General features: G+C 42.3%; 1 protein-coding gene across 1 annotated transcript; it reads left to right on the top strand.

The window, feature by feature from the left end:
* The first annotated feature begins 5,342 nt into the window (after positions 1–5,342).
* xkr7b (XK, Kell blood group complex subunit-related family, member 7b) lies at positions 5,343–20,818 on the top strand. Its single transcript, XM_045692720.1, has 4 exons — positions 5,343–5,347; positions 6,922–7,115; positions 12,567–12,754; positions 19,387–20,818. Exons 1-4 carry the CDS (start codon positions 5,343–5,345, stop codon positions 20,161–20,163), a joined length of 1,164 nt encoding a protein of 387 aa, XP_045548676.1. The 3' UTR covers positions 20,164–20,818.
* The last annotated feature ends 491 nt before the right edge of the window (positions 20,819–21,309 follow it).

Genomic DNA, 21,309 nt, shown 5'->3' on the forward strand with positions numbered 1-21,309 from the left:
TTTAACAGATGTTATTGGTCACATACACATATTTAACAGATGTTATTGGTCCATACACATATTTAACAGATATTATTGGTCACATATTTAAAACCTCTTGGGGCTAGGTGGGACGCTAGCGTGCCACCCGTGGTGCACTCCATCAACAGCAGGTGCATTTCAAGAGCGGCAAATTTGAATCCAAATAAATGTCAAAATTCAAATTTTTCAAAAATACAACTATTTTACACCATTTGAAAGATAAACATCTCCTTAATCTAACCACGTTTTACGATTTCAAAAAGGTTTTACGGCGAAAGCATAAATTTAGAGTATGTTAGGACAGTACATTTACAAGAGTTGTGTGTAATGTTTTGTCAAGTCAAAGACAGGGTCACCAAAACCATAAAACCAGCTAAAATGATGCACTAACCTTTTACAATCTCCATCAGATGACACTCCTAGGACATTATGTTAGACAATGCATGCATTTTTAGTTCTATCAAGTTCATATTTATATCCAAAAACAGCGTTTTACTATGGCATTGATGTTGAGGAAATCGTTTCCCTCCAATAACCGGCAGTCAAGTCTGCGTAACAAATTAAATAATTAAAATTAGAAAACATTGGTAAAATATTATATTGTCATTTAAAGAATTATAGATTTACATCTCTTGAACGCAATCAACTTGCCAGATTTAAAAATAACCTTACTGGGAAATCACACTTTGCAATAATCTGAGCACTGCGCCCAGAAAAATACTCGTTGCGATACAGACTAGACGTCATGTTGGGGAGATCTAAAATCGAAAATACTATGTAAATAATCCATTACCTTTGATTCTCTTCATCAGATGTCACTTCCAGGTATCACAGGTCCATAACGAATGTAGTTTTGTTCAAAAAAGCTCATCATTTATGTCCAAAAATCTCCGTCTCGTTAGCACATGATGTAAGCCAGCCGGACTTCTCGTCATGAACGAGGGGAAAAAATATATTTCCGTTCGTTCAAACATGTCAAACGTTGTATAGCATAAATCATTAGGGCCTTTTTAACCAGAACATGAATAATATTCAAGGTGGACGAATGCATACTCTTTTATAACGTATTGGAACGAGGGTACCCAACATGAACTCGCGCCCAGGTGTCTAATGGGACACCATCGTTCCATGGCTCTTGTTCGGTCAGATCTCCCTCCAGAAGACTCAAAACACTTTGTAAAGGCTGGTGACATCTAGTGGAAGCAATAGGAAGTGCCAAAATATTCCTAAAACCCTGTGTTTTTCAATGGGATAGGTTTAAAGTCAATACAACACATCAGGTATCCACTTCCTGTCAGAAAATGTCTCAGGGTTTTGCCTGCCAAATGAGTTCTGTTATACTCACAGACACCATTCAAACAGTTTTGGAAACTTTAGAGTGTTTTCTATCCATATATAATAAGTATATGCATATTCTAGTTACTGGGTAGGATTAGTAACCAGATTAAATCGGGTACATTTTTTTATCCAGACGTGCAAATGCTGCCCCCTAGACCCAACAGTTAACAGAGGTTATTGGTCACATATTTAGCAGATTGTAACGATCGTCTGACAGAGGGGACCAAGATGCAGCATGGTAAGTGCTCATATTAACTTTACTGACACTTTAAATAAAACAAGAAAACGAAAGCCAACAGTTCTGCCAGGTGAACACACAAGACAGAAAACAACTACCCACAAAACCCCAAAGGAAAACCGGCTGCCTAAGTATGGCTCCCAATCAGTGACAACGATGTACAGCTGTCCCTGATTGAGAGCCATACCAGGCCAAAACAAAGAAATACAAAAACATAGAAAAAAGGACATTGAATGCCCACCCTAGTCACAACCTGGCCTAAGCATAATAGAGAACAAAAACCTCTCTATGGCCAGGGTGTGACACAGATGTTGTTGGTCACATATTTAGCAGATGTTATTGGTCACATATTTAACAGATGTTATTGGTCACATACACATATTTATCAGATGTTATTGGTCCATACACATATTTAACAGATGTTATTGGTCACATATTTAGAAGATTGTTATTGGTCACATATTTAACAGATGTTATTGGTCACATATTTAGCAGAGGTTATTGGTCACATGTTTAGAAGATTGTTATTGGTCACATATTTAGAAGATTGTTATTGGTCACATATTTAGCAGATGTTATTGGTGACATATTTAGCAGATGTCATTGGTCACATATTTAGCAGAGGTTATTGGTCACATATTTAGCAGATGTTATTGGTCACATATTTAGCAGATGTTATTGGTCACATATTTAGCAGATGTTATTGGTCACATGCACATGTTTAGCAGATCTTATTGCGGGTGTAGCGAAATGCTTGTGTTCCTAGCTACAACAGTGCAGTAATATCTAACAATTCACAACAATACACACTAATCTAAAAAGTAAAAGATTGGAATAAAGAAATATAGAAATATTAGGACGAGGAATGTCAGAGTCCGGAGTATAATATATATTTGAAGATTCTAAAATCAAAAATATATTTTGATTTGTTCAACAGTTTTGTGGTTACTACATGATTCCATATGTGTTATTTCATAGTTTTGATGTCTTTACTATTATACAGTTGAAGTCGGAAGTTTGCATACACTTAGGTTGGAGTCATTAAAACTCATTTTTCAACAACTTTTTCAACAGCAAAGGACCTTGTGAAGATGCTGGACGAAAAAGGTACAAAAGTATCTATATCCACAGTAAAACGAGTCCAATATCGACATAACCTGAAAGGCCACTCAGCAAGGAAGAAGCCACTGCTCCAAAACCACCATAAGAAAGCCAGACTACGGATGGCAACTGCACATGGAGAAAAAGATCATACTTTTTGGAGAAATGTCCTCTGGTCTGATGAAACAACAATAGAACTGTTTGGCCATAATGACCATCGTTATGTTTGGAGGAAAAGGGGGAGGCTTGCAAGCAGAAAAACACCATCCCAACCGTGAAGCACGGGGGTGGCAGCCTCATGTTGTGGGGGTGATTTGCTGCAGGAGGGACTGGTGCACTTCACAAAATAGATGGCGTCATGAGGGAGGAAAATGATGTGGATATATTGAAGCAACATCTCAAGACATCAGTCAGGAAGTTGGGGGCAGTATTTTCACGGCCGGATAAAAAACGTACCCAATTTAATCTGCGTACTACTCCTTCCCAGAAACTAGAATATGCATGTAATTAGTCGATTTGGATAGAAAACACTCTAAAGTTTCTAAAACTGTTTGAATGGTGTCTGTGAGAATAACAGAACTCATATGGCAGGCCAAAACCTGAGAAGATTCCAAACAGGAAGTGCCCTGTCTGACAATTTGTTGTCCTTCTGTTGCATCTCTATCGAAAATACAGCATCTGTGCTTCAACGTGACACTTTCCAAGGCTTCCATTGGCTCTCTAAAGCTGCCAGAAAGTGGAATGGGGTGTCTGCTGTCTCTGGGCAAAGAACAGCAGCAGAATTTGTAAGTGGTCAGCCTGGGGACAGTGAGACTGAGATGCACGTTCACGAGACTTCTCCATGTTTTTCTTTCTCTCTCTGAATGAATACAACGTTGCCCGGTTGGAATATTATCGCTATTTTACGAGAAAAGTAGCATAAAAATTGATTTTAAACAGCGTTTGACATGCTTCTAAGTACGGTAATGGAATATTTTGATTTTTTTTTGTCACGAAAGGCGCTCGCGCGTTACCCTTCGGATAGTGACCTGAACGCACAAACAAAATGGAGGTATTTGGATATAACTATGGATTATTTGGAACCAAAACAACATTTGTTGTTGAAATAGAAGTCCTGGGAGTGCATTCTGACGAAGAACAGCAAAGGTAATCCAATTTTTCTAATAGTAATTCTGAGTTTAGGTTGTCCCAAACTTGGTGGGTGTCAAATTAGCTAGCCGTGACTCAGAATATTGCAAAATGTGCTTTCGCCGAAAAGCTATTTTAAAATCGGACATAGCGATTGCATAAAGGAGTTCTGTATCTATAATTCTAAAAATATAATTCTAAAAATAATTGTTATGTATTTTGTCAACGTTTATCGTGAGTAATTTAGTAAATTCACCGGAAGTTTTCGGTGGGTATGCTAGTTTTGAACATCACATGCTAATGTAAAAAGCTGTTTTTTTATATAAATATGAACTTGATTGAACAAAACATGCATGTATTGTATAACATAATGTCCTAGGAGTGTCATCTGATGAAGATCATCAAAGGTTAGTGCTGCATTTAGCTGTGTTTTGGGTATTTGTGATGCATGCTAGTTGCTTGGAAAAAGCTGCGTGGTTTTTTGTGTCTATGTACTCTCCAAACATAATCTAATGTTTTGCTTTCGCTGTAAAGCCTTTTGGAAATCGGACAACGTGGTTCGATTCAGGAGAAGTGTATCTATAAAATGGTGTAAAATAGTCCTATGTTTGAGAACTTTGAATTATGACATTTTGTGGTTTTAAATTTGGCGCTCTGATTTGTCACTGGCTGTTGAATAGTGCGGGACGATTTCGTCCCACCTCCCCTAGAGAGGTTAAAGCTTGGTCGCAAATGGGTCTTTGAAATGAACAATGACCTCAAGCATACTTCCAAAGTTGTGGCAAAATGGCTTAAGGACAACAATTGTCAAGGTATTGGAGTGGCCATCACAAAGCCCTGACCTCAATCCTATAGCAAATTTGTGGGCAGAACTGAAAAAGCGTGTGCAAGCAAGGAGGCCTAGAAACCTGACTCAGTTACACCAGCTCTGTCAGGAGGAATGGGCCAAAATTCACCCAATTTATTGTGGGAAGCTTGTGGAAGGCTACCCGAAACGTTTGACCCAAGTTAAACAATTCAAAGGCAATGCTACCAAATACTAATTGAGTGTATGTAAACTTCTGACCCACTGGAAATGTGATGAAAGAAATAAAAGCTAAAATAAATAATTCTGACATTTCACATTCTTAAAATAAAGTGGTGATCCTAACTGATCAAAGACAGGGAATTTCTACTAGGATTAAATGTCAGGAATTGTGAAAAACTGAGTTTAAATGTATTTGGCTAAGGTGTATGTAAACTTCAGACTTCAAATGTTGATGTTACCATGTGAGTTTCCTGACTGTGGGCTGTTTCTGTGGGTTCCTCTGTAGACTGGAGCCTTCAGCTTTAGTTGTCTGCCTTACCTGACATGTCCTATCTGCCCTTATAGCCTACAGAATATCAGAGTGTATTAGAGCTGGGACGATAAACTGACAATTATCGACACCGACCATAAAAATCACTTATCGCATGAATTTTGGTGATATCGTTCATGACAATAAGTCACCTATACTAGAGAAATGTAACGTTTGAAATGAAGTAGGTTTGTTAACATGGGTGATTGTTAATGGGACAATTTATGGTGAATATATGTTTGTTCACATCGCCCAGCTCTGGTTCAGGTCTACGTTTCCTCCTTCTTACATTGTAGGATACTCTCATCCAGAGTCATTACAGTAGTGAGTTATTTAGCAGACTCTCTGATCCAGAGTCACTACAGTAGTGAGTCATTTAGCAGACTCTCTGATCCAGAGCCACTACAGTAGTGAGTCATTTAGCAGACTCTCTGATCCAGAGTCACTACAGTAGTGAGTCATTTAGCAGACTCTCTGATCCAGAGCCACTACAGTAGTGAGTCATTTAGCAGACTCTCTGATCCAGAGCCACTACAGTAGTGAGTCATTTAGCAGACTCTCTGATCCAGAGTCACTACAGTAGTGAGTCATTTAGCAGACTCTCTTATCCAGGGCCACTACAGTAGTGAGTCATTTAGCAGACTCTCTGATTCAGAGCCACTACAGTAGTGAGTCATTTAGCAGACTCTTTTTAGAGCGACTTACAGTGCATTCATCTTCAGATAGCTAGTTGGGACAACCACATATCTCAGTCATAGAAAGTACACTTCTCCTCAATAAAGTCAGCAAAGACAGAGCTACTAAGAAAAGACAAATCAAATGAATGTTTCACAGTTTAGCAGCTGTTATAGAAGGTGCAGAGAAATGCTTATCTTACTGGCTTCTAATAATGCATTACAATGTAATTCAAGTACACAAATAATATATTATTTACAAATAGTAATAATGGAGAAAAATCAAGAAAAGTCTGAACGAATCTAATTAACAACACATGTAGTGATCCAAATGCAGTGTGTGTGTGTGTGTGTGTGTGTGTGTGTGTGTGTGTGTGTGTGTGTGCGGTTTGATTTGATTTGATTTGGATCTCTTTTCGTTCCCATTTGGACTGATCTTCCAAGAGTCCTTAAACATTAAAATACGATTTATAATACGAACACATTTTCACATATAACACACTGTTACAAACATACATAATATACTAACATAAGGTAATGACTTCAATAGGTTTATTAACACCTCCTTCACTGACACCGTTTGCAGACTAAAAGAGCAGATCTCGTTGCTCATAATATGATCATCAATCCAATTGCTTGTTTGGAAGAATGTACATTGTTGCTCAGTAAATACATTTTCTTTGTAAAATATCAGCTGGTTTTGTTATTGTTCTTCCGTCAACCTCCACACTAGATGGTCATGGTGAGATAGATGTACCAAGTAAGCCCTTAACTGTGTTCCATACCTTTTTACAATCATTTTTACAATCAATAAAAGCATTGTGTGTGAGAGAGAGAGAGAGAGAGAGAGAGAGAGAGAGAGAGAGAGAGAGAGAGAGAGAGAGAGAGAGAGAGAGAGAGAGAGAGAGAGAGTTTTCCTTGCCACTGTGTTTCCTCATTGGAGGTCCAGGATGGATTAGATAACTTCATGAAAAATGTTTTCTTGATCAATTAATTAATTGACCGATTGACTGATTGGTTAGTTATCTGATTCATTAATTGATTGATTGACATCCCCCTTCTCCTCCCCTCCCCCCGTCTACAGGTATGTCCACGCCCTCTACCTGGGCGCCCAGAGCCGTTGGCACGGCAACCGTGGTCACTTCCACTGGAGGTTGATGTTTGAGTGTGCTGACATCACCATGCTGAGACTGCTGGAGGCCTTCCTGAAGAACGCTCCTCAGCTGGTGCTACAACTCAGCATCATTATACATGCCAACCGGGTCCTGCCGCTGCAAGGTGAGTCACATGTGTGTGTGTGTGTGTGTGTGTGTGTGTGTGTGTGTGTGTGTGTGTGTGTGTGTGTGTGTGTTTTTTTGTGTGTGTGTGTGTGTGTGTGTTTTATGTGTGTGTGTGTGTGTGTGTGTGTGTGTGTGTGTGTGTGTGTGTGTGTGTGTGTGTTTTGTGTGTGTTTTGTGTGAGTGTGTGTGTGTGTGTGTTTTGTGTGTGTGTGTGTGTGTGTTTTATGTGTGTGTGTGTGTGTGTAAAGAAGTAGAAGAAGGAAGGAGATATGTGAGGTAGAAACTGACTAAGTATGCAAGTAAGAGAGGGGATATTGCCTACTGTAACCGGGCAGCGTTTGAACCCGGGTCTCCGGCCAAGACTCCAGAAGACTGTATTATCCCTTCTGAGCTAAAAGCACATGTGTTAAAAGCTCCTGATGATAAATAGACTACCTAGCCTGGTTTGATATGTTTCTGTTCACCGTTTCTCTGATGTTCCCAAACTCTGAGACAGTGTTATTTATTAAAGCTTGAGCATGCAGGAAATCAAATCAAAATCAAATCAAATTTTATTGGTCACGTACACATGATTAGCAGATGTTAATGTGAGTGTAGCGAAATGCTTGTGCTTCTAGTTCCGACAGTGCAGTAATATCTAACAAGTAATCTAACAATTCCCCAACAACTACCTTATACACACAAATCTAACGGGGTGAATGAGAATATGTACATGTAAGTATATTGATGAGCGATGGCCGAGCGGCATAGGCTAGATGCAATAGATGGTATAAAATACAGTATATACATGTGATATGAGTAATGTAAGATATGTAAACATTATTAAAGTGGCATTATTTAAAGAGGCATTGTTTAAGGTGACGAGTGATCCATTTGTTAAAGTGGCCTGTGATTGGGTCTTCATGTAGGCAGCAACCTCTCTGAGTTAGTGATTTCTGTTTAGCAGTCTGAGACCTAGGAAGACCTAGGAATCAGTGAGTCTGAGACCTAGGAAGACCTAGGAATCAGTGAGTCTGAGACCTAGGAAGACCTAGGAATCAGTGAGTCTGAGACCTAGGAAGACCTAGGAATCAGTGAGTCTGAGACCTAGGAATCAGTGAGTCTGAGACCTAGGAATCAGTGAGTCTGAGACCTAGGAAGACCTAGGAATCGGTGAGTCTGAGACCTAGGAAGACCTAGGAATCGGTGAGTCTGAGACCTAGGAATCAGTGAGTCTGAGACCTAGGAATCAGTGAGTCTGAGACCTAGGATCAGTGAGTCTGAGACCTAGGATCAGTGAGTCTGAGACCTAGGAATCAGTGAGTCTGAGACCTAGGAATCAGTGAGGTTTAGGATGAAAACTGGCATTATTCCTCTGATTCCTCTGACCCATCTCCCACTGCAGACAGACTACGACCTGTAACCTTTAATTTTGACAGGAAGTCATACTGAGACCTAGGTTTCCTTCACAAATGAGCCCTGCACAATACAACAATACATTAATCAAATGCAAAATCAATCAATGAATAGGAAATACAATGAAAATTGGAGTAATTCAAAAACACAATCCTCAGGAAAGAGGTCCTCAAAACAACCAATAGAATTGCAGAGGATTCTGAGGATTGTTCCACAAGTCAGGTGGGGAACCTAAATATATGTGACAGTTAGCCATTCCTGTGGCCGGGTATGGTACTGGTACTGGTATGGTACTGGTACTGGTACTGGTACTGGTATGGTACTGGTATGGTACTGGTACTGGTACTGGTACTGTGAGACAGGCCTCTCAGAGGGACTCGGGGAGCCTTGAGAAACTGCGTCAGAGGCTTTTCAGAGATCAGAACTGAGCCTCAACATCCCATTGACCTCAGAGATCAGAACTGACCCTCAACATCCCATTGACCTTAGAGATCAGAACTGACCCTCAACATCCCATTGACCTTAGAGATCAGAAATGACCCTCAACATCCCATTGACCTCAGAGATCAGAACTGACCCTCAACATCCCATTGACCTTAGAGATCAGAACTGACCCTCAACGTCCCATTGACCTCAGAGATCAGAAATGACCCTCAACATCCCCAAAAAAGACTGAGACACATCCCAGCCAGTCAGCTAGTCAGCCAGTCAGCTAGTCAGCCAGTCAGCTAGTCAGCCAGTCAGTCAGCCTGGCCCCCTGTAGTTCTGACCTCAACCCCTTTATTCTAACCCCTGTAGTTCTGACCTCAACCCCTTTATTCTAACCCCTGTAGTTCTGACCTCAACCCCTTTATTCTAACCCCTGTAGTTCTGACCTCAACCCCTTTATTCTAACCCCTGTAGTTCTGACCTCAACCCCTTTATTCTAACCCCTGTAGTTCTGACCTCAACCCCTTTATTCTAACCCCTGTAGTTCTGACCTCAACCCCTTTATTCTAACCCCTGTAGTTCTGACCTCAACCCCTTTATTCTAACCCCTGTAGTTCTGACCTCAACCCCTTTATTCTAACCCCTGTAGTTCTGACCTCAACCCCTTTATTCTAACCCCTGTAGTTCTGACCTCAACCCCTTTATTCTAACCCCTGTAGTTCTGACCTCAACCCCTTTATTCTAACCCCTGTAGTTCTGACCTCAACCCCTTTATTCTAACCCCTGTAGTTCTGACCTCAACCCCTTTATTCTAACCCCTGTAGTTCTGACCTCAACCCCTTTATTCTAACCCCTGTAGTTCTGACCTCAACCCCTTTATTCTAACCCCTGTAGTTCTGACATCAACCTCCTGTAGCCAGCCAAAGTATGTACATACTGTACAGTGCCTTGCAAAGGTTTTTTTGTTTTTTATTATTTTTTTCCTTTTTTCCGATTTTGTTGCATTACAACCTGTAATTTAAATGGACTTTTATTTGGATTTCATGTAATGAACATACACAAAATAGTACAAATTGTTGAAGTGAAATGAAAAAAATAACTTGTTTAAAAAAAGAAAAATGGAAAAGTGGTGCGTGCATATGTATTTACCCCCTTTGCTATGAAGCCTCTAAATAAGATCTGGTGCAACCAATTACCATCAGAAGTCACATAATTAGTTAAATAAAGTCCACCTGTGTGCAATCTAAGTGTCACATGATCTGTCACATGATCTCAGTCCTTTCACTTGTTCTGAAAGGCCCCAGAGTCTGCAATACCACCAAGCAAGCGGCACCATGAAGACCACAGAGCTTTCCAAACAGGTCAGGGACAAGGTTGTGGAGAAGTACAGATCAGGGTTGGGTTATAAAAAAATATCTGAAACTTTGAACATCCCACGGAGCACCATTAAATCCATTATTAAAAAATGGAAAGAATATGGCACCACAACAAACCTGCCAAGAGAGGGCCGCCCACCAAAACCCAAGGACCAGGCAAGGAGGGCATTAATCAGAGAGGCAACAAAGAGACCAAAGATAACCCTGAAGGAGCTGCAAAGCTCCACAGCGGAGTTTGGAGTATCTGTCCACAGGACCATTTTAAGCCGTACACTCCACAGAGCTAGGCTTTACGGAAGAGTGGCCAGAAACAAGCCATTGCTTAATGAAACAAATAAGCAAACATGTTTGGTGTTCATTAAAAGACATGTGTGAGACTCCCCAAACATATGGAAGAAGGTACTCTGGTCAGATGAGACTAAAACTGAGCTTAGTTATGCACGCTGAAGTTTTCTGTTTTTTTTGGTCATGGCTCACATCAACACCACCATCCCAGACACCATGGACCCACTCCAATACACATACAGCCCCAACAGATCCACAGTTCTGCACTCCAAACTGCAAAATACCTCCATCTGCAACTGGATCCTGATCTTCATGATGGGCCTCTCCCAGGTGATGAGGGTAGGCAACAAGACATCTGCCTCGCTGACCCTCGGGGGCCCCTTAGGGGTGCGTGCTTAGTCCCCTCCTGTACTCCCTGTTCACCCACGACTGCATGGCCGCGCACGACTCCAACATCATCATTAAGTTTGCTGACGACACAACGGTGGTAGGCCTGATCGCCGATGACGATGAGACAGCCTAAAGGGAGGAGGTCAGAGACCTGGCAGTGTGGTGCCAGGACAATAATTTATCCCTCAACGTCAGCAAGACAAAGAAGCTGATCTTGGACTACAGGATACATAGGGTTGAGAATGCCCCCCATCCACATCGATGGACCTAGTGGAGCAGAGCTTCAATTTCCTCAATGTCCACATCACTAAGGAATTATTATGGTCCACACAAACCAACACAGTCGTGAAGAGAGCACGACAAGGAGGATGAAAAGATTTGGCATGGGCCTTCAGATCCTCAAAAAGTTATACAGCTGCACCATTGAGAAAATCTTGACTGGCTGCATCACCACTTGTTATGGCAACTGCTGGCATCCAACCGCAAAGCGCTACAGAGGGTAGTACGTACGGCCCAGTACATCGATGCCAAACCCACCAATGAACCAGTTCCAAATCCAAGTGCCAATGCCGTTTAGCAAACTCCAAGCGTTTACATATGTTGGATGACATAAAAATACTGCTCTTTGGCCATACATACACCAGTGGTAGGTTTGGTGTGAAAATGAGCAGAAAATAAACCCATTACCTCATGTAAAATAGGCTGGTGGATTTTTGATGTTATGTGGCTTTTTTTGCTTCCACAGATCCAGGACATTTTAGCTAAAAACCTGGTTGCCTCTGCCAGTTGGATGAAACTTGGCCGCAAGTGTATCTTCCAATAAGACAATAACCCCAAACACACAACAAACTCCACAAATAAATGTTTTTTTGGGCCACAAAATCAACATTTTGCAATAGCTATCTCAGTCCCCAGACTTGAACCCCATTGAAAACCTGTGGTTTGAATTGAAGAGGGCACTCCATGAGAGCAGATGAACGATATCAAGCATCTCATCTCTGAATGGAGGAATGGTCAAAGATCCCTTCCAATGTGTTCTCCAACTCATAAAACATTTAGAAAAAAGCTCAGTGCCATTATCCTGAGGTATTGAAAGGTATTGAAAAAAGGCGCGTCAATAATCTTTTTGAGAAAAAAAGTATTACTTAAACAAAATCTCTTTCTCTGAGCAATTTTAATAGTATAAAAACAATATAATGTACCAATTTTGTTTGTATACACTGCATCTCAGTGGCACAGTGATGTAAGGCACTGCATCTCAGTGCAAGTTCCGTCACTACAGTCCCTGGTTTGAATCCAGGCTGTATCACATCCGGCCGTGATTGGGAGTCCTATAGGGCGACGCACAATTGGCCCAGCGTTGTCTGGGTTTGGCCGGGGTAGGCCGTCATTGTAAATAAGAATTTGTTCTTAACTGACTTGCCTAGTTAAATAAAGGTTTAAAAAAATAAACAATATTTTAATTATTTCTTATATTTTTGCTCTTTATCAAGGGTGTCAAGAATTTAGGACCCCACTGTATATTCATCCTCCTTTCCCATCCTGTCATCCCTCTTTCTCCCCCCTGTCCCCAGGTCTCTCTGCTTCAGCCTCATTGGTCTCTCTGGCCTGGATGATAGCGTCCTACCAGAAGACTCTGAGGGACTCCAGAGATGACAAGCTGCCGATGTCCTACAAGGCTGTGATTGTCCAGATGCTGTGGCACTTCTTCACCATTGGGGCCAGGACCATCGCCTTCGCCCTGTTCGCCTCCGTGTTCCAGGTAAAGATGGGCACGCCAACATCACACACACACAGTGAGGAAGGCTCACATTGTACATCCAATCAAGGGCTTTTAGGTGCAGAAAATATACAATAACATTTAAAAAAAAATGAAGATAGATACTCATGAGTTTAAACCCGAAGGTCAGAAGAAAAAAAAAAATTGTAAAGAAAAAAACATGTTGCACAATATACTGTGGGAGCATTCATCTGTGCAGATATCTAACTTTAGTTGTATTTATTATGGATCCCCATTAGTTACTGCCAAGGCAGCAGCTACTCTTCCTGGGGTTTATTATGGATCCCCATTAGTTCCTGCCAAGGCAGCAGCTACTCTTCCTGGGGTTTATTATGGATCCCCATTAGTTCCTGCCAAGGCAGCAGCTACTCTTCCTGGGGTTTATTATGGATCCCCATTAGTTCCTGCCAAGGCAGCAGCTACTCTTCCTGGGGTTTATTATGGATCCCCATTAGTTCCTGCCAAGGCAGCAGCTACTCTTCCTGGGGTTTATTATGGATCCCCATGTAGTTCCTGCCAAGGCAGAAGCTATTCTTCCTGGGGTTTATTATGGATCCCCATTAGTTCCTGCCAAGGCAGCAGCTACTCTTCCTGGGGTTTATTATGGATCCCCATTAGTTCCTGCCAAGGCAGCAGCTACTCTTCCTGGGGATTATTATGGATCCCCATTTAGTTCCTGCCAAGGCAGAAGCTATTCTTCCTGGGGTTTATTATGGATCCCCATTAGTTCCTGCCAAGGCAGTAGCTACTCTTCCTGGGGTTTATTATGGATCCCCATTAGTTCCTGCCAAGGCAGCAGCTATTCTTCCTGGGGTCTAGCAAAATTAAGGCAGTTTTACATTTGAAAAACATTACAATACATTCACAACAGATTTCACGACACACTGTGTGCCCTCAGGCCCCTACTCTACCACCACATATCTGCAACACAAAATCCATGTGTACGTGTGTATGTTATCGTGTGTTTGTATGCATGTGTCTGTGCCTATGTTTGTGTTGCTTCACAGTCCCCGCTGTTCCAAAAGGTGTATTTTTATCATTTTTTTAATCTAATTTTACTGCTGACTTGATGTAGAATAGAGTTCTATGTAGTCATGGCTCTATGTAGTACTGTGCGCCTCCCATAGTCTGTTCTGGACTTGGGGATTGTGAAGAGACCTCTGGTGGCTTTTCATTATTTTTAAAAGAGAGAGACAGAGAGAAAGAGAGAGACAGAGAGACAGAGAGACAGAGAGACAGAGAGAAAGAGAGAAAGAGAGACAGGGAGACAGAGAGAAATAGAGACAGAGAGAAAACAGAAAGAGAGACAGAGAGAAAGACAGAGAAAGGGTTAGGGTTAGTCATGAAGATACTGTAACAGAGAGTAACAGAGAGACACTCATTAGAAAAAGCCTAACCCACTGTAGCTCTACCACACAGCTCAGTCTGTTACCCATATGAAGAGACCTCTGGTGGCATGTCTTGTGGGGTATGCATGGGCTGAGCTGTGTGCCAGTAGTTTAAACAGACAGCTCGGTGCATTCAGCAGGTCAATAAATCTCACAAATACAAGTAGTGTGGAAGTCAATCACTCCTCCACTTTGAACCAGGAGAGATTGACATGCATATTATTAATGTTAGCTCTCTGTGTATATCCAAGGGCCAGCCGTGCTGCCCAGTTCTGAGACAATTGCAATTTTCCCTCTTTGTGGCACCTGACAACATGACTGAACAGTAGTCCAGGTGCGACAAAACTATGGCCTGTAGGACCTGCCTTGTTGATAGTGCTGTTAAGAACGTAGAGCAGCACTTTATTATAGACAAACTTCTCTCCATCTTAGCTACTATTGTATCAATATATTTTGACCATGACCGTTAACAAGCCAGGGTTACTCCAAGCAGTTTAGTCTCCTAAACTTGATCAATGTCTACATTATTCATTACAAGATTTAGTTGAGGGTTTAGTGAATGATTTGTCCCAAATTCAATACTTTTAGTTTTTGAAATATTTAGGACTAACTTATTCCTTGCCACCCATTCTGAAACTAACTGCAGCTCTTTGTGAAGTGTTGCTGTCATTTCAGTCGCTGTAGTAGCTGATGTGTATAGTGTTGAGTCATCCGCATACATAGACATACTGGCTTTACTCAAAGCCAGTGGCATGTAGTTAGTAATGATTGAAAAAAGTAAGGGGCCTAGACAGTAGCCCTGGGGAATTCCTGATTCTACCTGGATTATGTTGGAGAGGCTTCCATTAAAGAACACCCTCTGTGTTCTGTTAGACAGGTAACTCTTTATCCACAATATAGCAGGGGGTGTAAAGCCATAAAACCTATATTTTTCCAGCAACAGACTATGATCAATAATGTCAAAAGCTGCACTGAAGTCTAACAAAACAGCCCCCACAATCTTTTTATCATAAATTTCTCTCAGTCAATCATCAGTCATTTGTGTAAGTGATGTGGTTGTTGAATGTCCTTCTCTATAAGCAAGCTGAAAGTCTGTTGTCAATTTGTTTACTGTAAAATAGCATTGTATCTGGTCAAACACAATTTTTTTCAAAAAGTTTACTAAGGGTTAGTAACAGGCTGATTTGTCAACTATTTGAGCCAGTTAAGGGGGCTTTACTATTCTTAGGTAGGGGAATAACTTTAGCTTCCCTCCGGGCCTGAGGACACACACTTTCTAGTAAATTGAAGATATCACTAATAGGAGTGGCAATATCGTCCGCTATTATCCTCAGTAATGTTCCATCCAAATGTTCAGACCCCGGTGGCTTGTCATTGTTGATCGACAATAGTACTTTTTTCACCTCATCTATACTCACTTCACAGAATTGAAAATTATAGCGCTTTTCTGTCATAATTTGGTCCGATATACTTGGATGTGTAGTGTCAGCGTTTGTTGCTGGCATGTCATGCCTAAATTTGCTAATCTTGCCAATTAAAAAGTCATTAAAGTAGTTGGCAATATCAGTTGGTTTTGTGATGAATGAGCCATCTGATTCAATGAGTGATGGAGATGAGTTTGCCTTTTTTTTACACAAAATATCATTTAAGATGCTCCAAAGCTTTTTACTATCATTCTTTATGTCATTTATCTTTATTTTATAGTGTACTTTATTCTTCTTTTTATTCAGTTTAGTCACATGATTTCTCATTTTTTTCCCCCACTGTAGTAACTGGGATAACCAATTTCATAAATGTGTCAAGTGCAGTGTCTAGTTGCTCGTCATTAGCATTAGTAAAGATGTGATCAATACATGTTGATGATTTCATTCCTGTGCTGTTTGTAACTACCCTGGTAGGTTGACTGATAACCTGAACCAGGTTACAGGCACTGGTTACAGTTTGATTCTTTCTCTTGAGTGGGCAGCTTGATGAAAGCCAGTCAATATTTAAATCCCCCAGAAAATATACCTCTCTATTGACATCACATACATTATCAAGCATTTCACACATATTATCCAGATACTGACTGTTAGCACTTGGTGGTCTATAGCAGCGTCCCACCAGAATGGGCTTTAGGTGAGGCCGATGAACCTGTAGCCATATTACTACAACAGTATTTAACATGAGATCCTCTCTAATCTTTACAGGAATGTGGTTCTGAATATAGACCGCAACACTGCCTCCGTTGGCATTTCTGTCTTTTCTGTAGATGTTATAACAATGTATTTCTACCACTGTATCGTCAAAGGTGTTATCTAAGTGAATTTCAGAGATAGTCAGAATATGAATGTCATCTGTTACTAGCAAATTATTCATTTCATAAACCTTGTTTCTTAAGCTACATATATTATTTTTCTTGCTTTATGGGGAAGCTAAGCAGAGGTAGACATGATCAGGTTATTTATGTTAGTGCAGGGTCAGCCTGCACACAGTGGACTTCCTACTAGGACACACCGCCTCAGTGCTAACAGTATAAATCTGGTTCATAGGCATATGATTACTGCGTACAATAGCTGTAGGATCAACAGAGGCATTCCGGGCAGTAAGAGGGACATAAATTAGGTTATTTACATTGTGCCTTCCAACGCCCCTGAGATAATGAACAGTTGCTGAAGCATTGAGTAGGGATTAACTGAGCTGGGCTTGGTTCATTGATAAGTCATTGTCTCAACGCAGCCTTAGGTGGATCCCACCCTCCTTATAATACGAGCTTTGTTAACAGAAGGTTTTAAAATTGTCAATAAATGTTACACCCACAGAGCTGCAATAGTTTCGCAGCCAGTTATGGAGGGCTACACGTCTGCTGAACCGTTCAATGCCACGATTTAGGGAGGGCAGAGGGCCTGAGGGGCAGACGGCAGAGGGCCTGAGGGCCTGAGGGGCAGACGGCAGAGGGCCAGAGGGCCTGAGGGGCAGAGGGCCTGAGGGGCAGACGGCAGAGGGCCAGAGGGCCAGAGGGCCTGAGGGGCAGACGGCAGAGACAGATATTATGGGGTGTTTGTATTATTATTATTATTATTATATATTTAACATTTTCTTCTTCTCATTATTATTTTTTAGGGGGTGGATCAGCTTCGGTATTGTGGACAGATTGTTGCTTTCCACAATGTAATTGTCTGCATCATGGGGTGTTTGTCGGTGTCAAGTAGAGTCCCAATCAGTTCTTTAAAATCCATCTTCAGCTGTTCTGAGCTGCCACACAGTATCAGTCCCCGGTGAGTGACTCACAGCCTCGGGAAGCAACCTGGTGATATCCTGAACTTTTTTAAAGACTTTAGCCCAGGTACAGATGCAGTCGAAGTCAGAAGTTTACATACACCTTAGCCAAATACATTTGAACTCAGTTTTTCACAATTCCTGACATTTAATCCCAGTAAAAATGTCCTGTCTTAAATCAGTTAGGATCACCACTTTATTTTAACAATGTGAAATGTCAGAATAATAGTAGAGAGAATGATTTATTTCAGCTTTTATTTCTTTCATCACATTCCCAGTGGGTCAGAAGTTTACATACACTCAATTAGTATTTGGTAGCATTGCCTTTAAGTTGTTTAACTTGGATCAAATGTTTCGGGTAGCCTTCCAAAAGCTTCCCACAATAAGTTGGGTGAATTTTGGCCCATTCCTCTTGACAGAGCTGGTGCAACTGAATCAGGTTTGTAGGCCTCCTTGCTTGCACACGCTTTTTCAGTTCTGCCGACAAATTTTCTATAGGATTGAGGTCAGGGCTTTATGATGGCCACTCCAATACCTTGACTTTGCTTTCCTCAAGCCATTTTGCCACAACTTTGGAAGTATGCTTTGGGGTCATTGTCCATTTGGAAGACCCATTTGCAACCAAGCTTTAACTTCCTGACTGATGTCTTGAGATGTTGCTTCAATATATCCACATCATTTTCCTCCATCATGATGTCATCTATTTTGTTGAGTGCACCAGTCCCTCCTGCAGCAAATCACCCCCACAACATGATGCTGCCACCCCCGTGCTTCACGGTTGGGATGGTGTTCTACGGCTTGCAAGCCTCCCCCTTTTTCCTCCAAAGATAATGATGGTCATTATTTTCAAACAGTTCTATTTTTTGTTTCATCAGACTAGAGGACATTTCTCCAAAAAGTACAATCTTTGTTCCCATGTGCAGTTGCAAACCGTAATCTGTCTTTTTTTATGGCTGTTTTTGGAGCAGTGGCTTCTTCCTTGTTGAGCGGCCTTTTAGGTTATGACGATATAGGACTCGTTTTACTGTGGATATAGATACTTTTGTACCTGTTTCCTCCAGCATCTTGTTCTGGGATTCATTTGCACTTTTCGCACCAAAGTACGTTCATCTCTAGGAGACAGAACGCGTCTCTTTCCTGAGCGGTATGACGGCTGCGTGGTCCTATGGTGTTTATACTTGTGTACTAATGTTTGTACAGATGAACGTGGTACCTTCAGGCGATTGGAAATTGCTCCCAAGGATAAACCAGACTGAAGGTAGGCCTTTAAATACATCCACAGGTACACCTCCAATTGACTCAAATGATGTCAATCAGCCTATCAGAAGCTTCTAAAGCCATGACATCATTTTCTGGAATTTTCCAAGCTGTTTAAAGGCACAGTCAACTTAGTGTATGTAAACTTCTGACCCACTGGAATTGTGATACAGTGAATTATAAGTGAAATAATCTGGCTGTAAACTACTGGCACACAGCTCTGACACCCATGCATACCCCACAAGACATGCCACCAGAGGTCTCTTCACATGGGTAACAGACTGAGCTGTGTAGTAGAGCTACAGTGGGTTCGGCTTTTTCTAATGAGTGTCTCTCTGTTACACCCAGAATCTTCATCATGACTAACCCTAACCCTTTCTCTGTCTTTCTCTCTTTTCCTCTTTTCTCTCTGTCTCTCTGTCTCTCTGTCTCTCTTTCTCCCTCTGCTCTCTCTGCTCTCTCTGCTCTGTTCTCCCCCCCACTTCTGCCTCCCTCTCTATCTCCCAGCTCTACTTCGGTATCTTCGTCATGACTAACCCTTTCTCTGTCTTTCTGCCTCCCTCTCTATCTCCCAGCTCTACTTCAGTATCTTCATCATGACTAACCCTTTCTCTGTCTTTCTGCCTCCCTCTCTATCTCCCAGCTCTACTTTGGTATCTTCGTCGTGACTAACCCTTTCTCTGTCTTTCTACCTCCCTCTCTATCTCCCAGCTCTACTTCGGTATCTTCATCGTGAGCCACTGGTGCGTCATGACATTCTGGATCATCCAGGGGGAGACAGACTTCTGCGTGTCCAAGTGGGAGGAGATCATCTATAACATGGTAGTGGGTATCATCTATATCTTCTGCTGGTTCAACGTCAAGGAAGGCCGCGCCCGTTTCAGGATGTGTCTCTATTACTCAGTGACTCTAGTAGAGAACGTGTCTCTCACCGCGGCATGGTACCTTTACCGTGGGCCGAACACTTCGGATTTTTACGCCGTCATCGTGGTGTGTGTTGTGGTTTGTAGCTACGCTCTGGGGACTTTCTTCATGTTGGTGTATTATTGTCTCCTGCACCCTGACGGGCCGGTGTTCAGAGCTCAGTGGAGGGGGTGTGTGGAGGAGGGGGGTGTGATGGTGGAGTCCTGTGTGACACCAGCCGAGGCGTCCCCCCTCCCACCTCCGGATGTGGTCACCAGCCCCCCTAGGACCCTAAGTAGGACTGCAGGTGCGGACCGGGGCGAGGTGGTACCAGGAGATCTAGTTGTGTTTCAGGTTAGATCCACCTCACCGGCCATGGCCCTCCGGACCCCTAGGACAGAGCAGCCTGTGATCAGGATAGACCTGCCCAGAAAGAGGTACCCTGCCTGGGATGCTCACTTCATCGACAGGCGGCTGCGGAAGACCATCCTGGTCTTGGAGAACACGTCTCCGGTAACGCCCAGGATCCAGTACCGCAGCCTGAGGAACCCCAAGGAGGTTATGGAGTATGAGACTACCGTGTAATGTAATGTAACGTAATGTAATGTAGCTGCGCTACCTCCACCACACCAGCAGGGGGCTCCACCAACCAGGTGCAGGGAGAGAACCATATTCCTCAACTCTTATCCTCTTGTGTAAGTAAATGAAAGGGTGCTTGGAGCCAACAGTCCACCCGACAGACCCTGCTCCCTCTGTAGGAAGTGGGAGACCAGGGGACTGAGGAGAGCGGAGGAGGCCAGATGCGGTACTACTGTCTGGTGGACTTTGTCCTGGTGTAAGACAGCTGTCAGGAGTTACAGGTCAGGTGTACCCTGGGCATCAGACGCGTCAGTAAGTGTACCTGTGTATGACCAGTCGCCGGGTAACACTTCCTGTGTGTATTGCAGGAGCCAATCCGAGGTCAGAGGTGACAGGTCAAAGGTCATCTAACTAAAAAGTGATCTAACCGGGCACCACAGGAGACACAGAACTTCCAGCCTTCAAAATGCTGACTCATCCCTGTGTATTGAAACAGACCCAGAATCGAAAGGGGGGCTTCGCTGGGACATGGGTCTCCCAGCACTGAGGGAAACCGGTAACATCACCATATCAATGATAGGGGACTGTAGCGATGAGGATGAAGATGAGAAGGATGATGATGGTGATGAAGATGATGATGGTGAGGATGGTGATGGTGAGGATGGTGATGATGAGGATGATGGTGAGGATGATGATGGTGAGGATGGTGATGATGAGGATGATGATGGTGATGAAGATTATGATGATGAGGATGATGGTGATGAGGATGATGGTGATGATGATGATGATGATGAGGATGATGGTGAGGATGATGATGAGTATGGTGATGATGGTGAGGAGGATGATGATGGTGAGGATGATTGTGATGATGAGGATGAGGATGATGGTGATGGTAATGATGATGAGGATGATGATGGTGATTGTGATGATGGTGATGATGATGGTGATGAGGATGGTGATGATGGTGATTATGATGATGGTGATGAGGAAGATGGTGATGATGATGATGATGATGAAGATTATGATGATGAGGATGATGGTGATGAGGATGATGATGAGGATGGTGATGATGGTGATGATGAGGATGATGATGGTGAGGATGATGGTGATGAGGATGATGATGATGGTGAGGATGATTGTGATGATGAGGAT

The sequence above is a fragment of the Salmo salar genome, chromosome ssa13 (assembly GCF_905237065.1).
Source record: "Salmo salar chromosome ssa13, Ssal_v3.1, whole genome shotgun sequence".
Taxonomy (NCBI): Eukaryota; Metazoa; Chordata; class Actinopteri; order Salmoniformes; family Salmonidae; genus Salmo; species Salmo salar.